The sequence below is a fragment of the Nematolebias whitei genome, chromosome 15, assembly GCF_014905685.2.
Source record: "Nematolebias whitei isolate Nwh7 chromosome 15, NemWhi1, whole genome shotgun sequence".
Lineage (NCBI taxonomy): Eukaryota > Metazoa > Chordata > Actinopteri > Cyprinodontiformes > Rivulidae > Nematolebias > Nematolebias whitei.
This window is the reverse complement of record NC_056512.1, coordinates 44,702,868-44,708,304: the sequence shown is the minus strand read 5'-3', so window position 1 is coordinate 44,708,304 and position 5,437 is coordinate 44,702,868. Positions and strand designations below refer to the sequence as shown.

General features: G+C 40.6%; 1 protein-coding gene across 1 annotated transcript in view; it reads left to right on the top strand.

The window, feature by feature from the left end:
- The window catches only part of kcnh4a (potassium voltage-gated channel, subfamily H (eag-related), member 4a), a 30,042-nt gene extending 25,137 nt beyond the window's left edge, over window positions 1-4,905 (top strand). Inside the window, exons 13-16 of the mRNA XM_037688619.1 lie at window positions 766-1,121; window positions 1,200-1,273; window positions 2,233-2,309; window positions 4,105-4,905. Coding sequence (XP_037544547.1) covers window positions 766-1,121; window positions 1,200-1,273; window positions 2,233-2,309; window positions 4,105-4,905 — 1,308 coding nt within the window. The remainder of the gene's footprint in view (window positions 1-765; window positions 1,122-1,199; window positions 1,274-2,232; window positions 2,310-4,104) is intronic.
- The last annotated feature ends 532 nt before the right edge of the window (window positions 4,906-5,437 follow it).

The following is a 5,437-nucleotide window of genomic DNA, read 5'->3' as shown; positions in this document are numbered from 1 at the left end:
AGAGAGAGACTAAAGAGAGAGAGCGAGAGAGAAACTAAAGAGAGAGAGGAACTAAAGAGAGAGACTAAAGAGAGAGAGACTAAAGAGAGAGAGAGAGACTAAAGAGAGCCAAGAGAGGGAAGGGAAGGGGACAAATTCTCCCTGAAACCAGCCTCTTAAGTAGGATTGGCTGAAAAAGCCACAGCCCAGAACAATTAAAGGCTGATTAACCAACTCAAAACCTGTCAATATTGTTGCTTTAGCTAGACTTTTACTACTTTTAACCACCATATTTTTAGAAGTATAAGACGCACTTAAAATCCTTTAATTTTCTCATAAATCAGCAGTGAGCCTTATGTATTAATTCTGGTTGTGCTTTCTGACCTTGAAATGATTTTATGCATCACTCAAAAATCTGTCAAAATGAACTAGTTTCGCTTAATGCGTCTTTTAATCCGGTGTGCCTTATGGTCCGAAAAATACGGTATATTTGCTGCATTGCTACTTTTAGTTGTCCAACGTGTTTTAACCTTTAGTTAGCATTGGGGTTAGTGTTCTGCTTCTTTCAGCTTTAACTACTCACTTCCAGTTTTATTTTTATTTTCATGTACCATATTTTAGCAGTCATTCAGTACACAGCATTCACACTTTATTTCTCTAGTGATGTATTAGTCTGCTTTTGCACAACTAGAAGCGTTGTCTCATAGTTCCTAACATAATGTGATAAAGTATTGTACACAAAGGAAGAAATTAGTTTCACAGAGTTTTCCATCTGTCTTTTTCCAGGGTCATATTTCTGGGGACCATAAGCCCCCCCATGTCACTGAGGCTGATGCAGCGAACACGATGAGCTACTCCTGGCAGAGGAGATTACCTCTGCTTCAAGGTTTAGGAAGCCCGATCCATCAGTGTCGCCTCAGCACTTTAGGGGAGGAGCTCCAACACGCTGAAACGCTCCCCCTCTGTCGATCACCTGCTCTGAGATGCCGAGGTCGCAGCCCCTCTCCTCGGCCTTTAAAGAACGATGAACTCTGTCCTTCTCCTCTGCTCGGTCTCAAAGATAACTCAAACCTGCATCATCGACCTTCCAAATTACTCCTCCCATCCTATTCTTGTGTTAGTCCAATAAACCTGAGTCCCAGGTAATCTGTTCACACAAAAGCTTCTATGTGATATTTACTTTTTCAAAATGAATTAACGTCCGTTTGTCTGATTGTCAGGGTCGTAGACGGCATCGAGGACAATGGTCACACATTTCAGTACAATGTAGAGCAGGAGGAGCCAAAGATGCAAGGTAAACTGATGAAGAATGGACAAAATGTAAATAGAAAATACATTTAAAAAAATGTTTGAAACAGTTTTTGTGAAATTAATGTTTATCTAGCAAGCACAATAAATCATTAGATTAAACTGGTTTTGTTTTTAAATCTTTACGCAGAATTAAATGTCATATGCAGCTAGGCCTGTCGCGATAAACAATAAATTAATCGCATAATAAATGAAAATTATCGACCTCATTTTCATTTATCAGCTTTATCATTGCTTCGTCTCTCTCTTTCTACTGAAGACACTGGAGGACAAAAGACTCAACTCTGGTGCTCTTCACTGACCCCTCCCTTTCTCTTTTCTCTTTAAAATCGGCTTTAACCGTCCAAAATCGTGTTTTTGGATCGTTAAAAGTAACTAAGCTACGAGCTAAGCTAACAGGCCGACTTCGGGGAAAAAAAACCTCCGTCTTGTTGAAGCTCCAAAATTCGTTGAAACTCATGCCTTCATCTAAAAAGTTGTTTTTCTCTGCAAAAAGAAGCTGAGAACTTGTTTGCTGATTTTTTTTTTAATTAAAAGCTTTGTGTGAAAAATGCTAAAGAGCTCAAACCACACCGAGCGTCCGCCATTTTTGAGAACCAAAAACAAGAGGAGAGACAGCCCATGTCACGTCAACAAGCCTCCCTCCCATTTTCTTAAAGAGACACGCTGCTCGCTCCCTCACTATCCATCCTTCAGTTCAAACAGTCTTATACTGCCATCCAGTGGTCAAAAAATGTACTACACACAAACAAATTACCAACATTTCCTCTTAAATTTGACAATAATAACCAATTATTGTCAAGTTTCAAACAATATTATTGTTTATCGCAATAATTTCTGAGACAATTAATAGCCCAAAAAATTTGTTATCGTGACAGGCCTATTTACAGTATAGTGTATTGTAAGAAGCAAATATTCAGATTAACCTTTTTTATGCTTCTGTAGACCAGTTACAGGTGAGTGCTAACCTGCTCCTTGAGACAGAAGAAGTGAGACAGAACATCAGCAAGCTCAACAAAGAGGTATGATTCAGTAAAAACTGTAAAATTATTTAAAAAAAATTATACATATTTTCAATGTGTCATTATTTTTGTTGTAGCATCCAGAGCAATTGCAACCTGAACAGAATTCAATAGAACATGTTTTACTCATTTTTTTATCAAGAGCTTCATAAGTTGTCTGCTAGGACTGGCCTGATAAAAATACCCCAGTGAAAATGAAAATTGTATTTATGAGCATTTATTTACTAGTATTTATTTTTCTTTTGGTATATTCATTATTGTTGAAGAGTGGAAGTGTTGAAGAACTATTGCAGACTGTCGTCGGTATAAATAGTTCCTAACTTTATTACAACACCCATTTACTCTTGCTTTAGGATTTTTTGGTCCATTTTATTGAATTGGTGTACCGTATTTTCCGTCGTACCAGTTGCACCTCCCTATAAGTCGCATTGGTCCAAATATGACTAATAAAGTGGAAAAATCCATAAATATCTTTCTTTGCTGTATACGTCGCATCTATTATGCGTCTCCGCTGACAACCTGGAAATGTGGGCCGGTGTTGTGCCAAAAATTGATTGGCTGCTAAATGGCGGCCGTGGGAGAGTGCACAAGAGGACTTTAACAAGAATTTAACAAGATTAACACTCAAAAACAATTATTTGTTTGCTTGAAATTATAGCAAAGGTGTGTCTCAGTCCAACTTTTCTTTAATAAATGCACTTTGACGGTCAAATCAGCTGCATTTCAAAAGCCGATACGTGGAAGTAGGCATGTGGACGAGAGGACTTGCTGTGTATTTCTTCGAAATTTAAGAAGATAAGCACCTAAAATAATTATTTGTGTGCTCGACATTATAGCAAAGGTGTGTCTCAGTTGAACTTTTACTTAATAAATGCACTTCAATGGTCAAACTAGCTGCATTTCGCCGGAGCTGTGCAGTGAAATGAAGCTGATTCGGTTGCTCCAGGCAGACAATGGTAGCAGGCTATGAAAAGCTGATTGTGTCATTAATAGCCACTTTTACCTATTACATGACACAACGGCATGCTATACACTCAAGTGCCATCTAGTGGCTGAAAATGGTAGTGTTCAATATTTTCAGTCAGAATGAATGAAAACGGTCACATCTCAGCCAAACATTGGTTTTTATAAATATGGGAAAAAAATCCATAAATACGTTGCTTCGGTGTATAAGTTGCAGGGCATGCAAATTAAACAAAAAAAACATGACTTATACAGCGAAAAATACAGTACATTAAAGTAGATTTTAAAATCACCAAGTAGAAAGCGTGTCTATGTTTGAATTAATCTCTCTTTAAGAACACAGACACAGCTTGGTGGGCGTGGTGGTTAGGGTTGGACACAAAGTTGTGTCTGCATGAATTAAAACCTGAATAAGTTTCAATGTGACTCCTATATGTGTCTTGTTTGTAAAGAGGGTTCATTTTAGATTTAACAGCTAGCTCCTGTAGGTGTTGCAGTATTTGTTGCAGCCGTTAAAATGTTCGTGTCTCAGCTTCACCCCTGAGTTACAGCAGCAGAACACTCGGCTCTTCAGACTTCTTGATTAACAAATAAATCCTTCAGGGCTGCAGTTACAGAACCAGTGAATGCAAATCTGGGGCCCTAAACTCAGGATTAATTTACATAATTTGATATGCAAACTAAATGAATTGGAAATAAAACCTCAAAGTGGGTCTGCTTCTGACCCATTCTAAGAAATAGATTTTTTTTTCAGTAGATAAACATAATGATGATCAACCTGTGATTTTTCTGTCTGTAAAAAGGACTTTAAGCTTTTCTTTATTCCTCTCAGGTGAACAGCTTAAACGAGGAAGTGTCCAACATGGCCAAGGAGGTCCACAACATGATACATTGCCTGCAGACTGATATGACCACGCTGCACCGTATCTCTTCCAGCGCGACAGCTTGCAGAAACTGTCAACCTCATGTTGTATCAGACACGTCAAACGAACTGCACCTGAATCGTGAGACAATTAGCCACCCGGCATGCAGCTGCAGCGGGATGTCCTCACACAGCAGAGGTCCTGTCTTTTTGCATTCATCAAGCTCTGCGTGGTTGCATCTCTGCTGCTCTGAGAGAGAAGGAAATACAACCAACAGGCTACAGAACCAGTACAGTCCCTGTCATACACAGAGAGCAACTCCAAGCTCCCCTTGCATGACTCAGAGCCAGGGAGGTCCGTCCCTCCTGGGCATTAGCTCAGCCTTCAGTAGCTTTCCAGTAAACCATGGTCTGGCGCATCCGTCAATCAGTATTCAAACCCACACTGATGTTGCACAAAATCTAACCAGTCCCCAGACACCAATTCATTCCCCCAACACTCCTGCAAGCCAGCCCCAGTATCACACAGCCTTCAGCTCGCTGACACCCACAGGAAACTCAACGTCAATGTCCACGGTCCATAACAAGAGACAACAGAGTTCTGTGAGACAAAATGACCCAGTAGGATCCAGTCCTGCCCGTCATTCACAGGAGCATGTGTGCTCTCTGCCAGGACAGCAATCAGACAGAGACTGCTCGCTCCATCACGAGAGAAAAGACCACACTGACTCTAACGGTGCAGACAACAGAGTCCTTGAACTCCAGAAATGAAAACATTATTTTGTAGTTTTGCTGTTCATGACAAGTTCTTGACTGTGGAAGAACAGCAGTGTCTTGTTCTTCAGCAATGAATATCTACCAGCTGCTGCAATTCATTAATGTACCTTTTGAGAATAAAAAATGATGTTCAACTTTTATTTTTTATCATGGTTTATCCAGTTTCAGAGAAAGGGGAGTGGTGGCGCTGAGGTTAGAGGTGGGCCTGTGATCGAAAGATTGCCGGTTCAACTCTGTACCAGTAACATCAAACTGTGGGTGGGATAGGTGAAGCACCCACACCTGCCTCCACCCTCATTTGCCCCACTCTGGGCCCTTGAGCAAGGCCCTTAACCCCCACCATCTGCTCCCTGGATGCTCTAGATGGCAGCTCCCCGCTCCACACAAAGGGCTGTGGTATCTCGGCGGTCTGTGGTTGTGTCAGGAAGGACATAAATTAATTAACAAAATAATTGCCAGATTTTTGTGTAGTTCTCTGGGGCAACCCCTGAAGAAGGGAGCAGCCGAAAGAAAAACGAAAAATCCA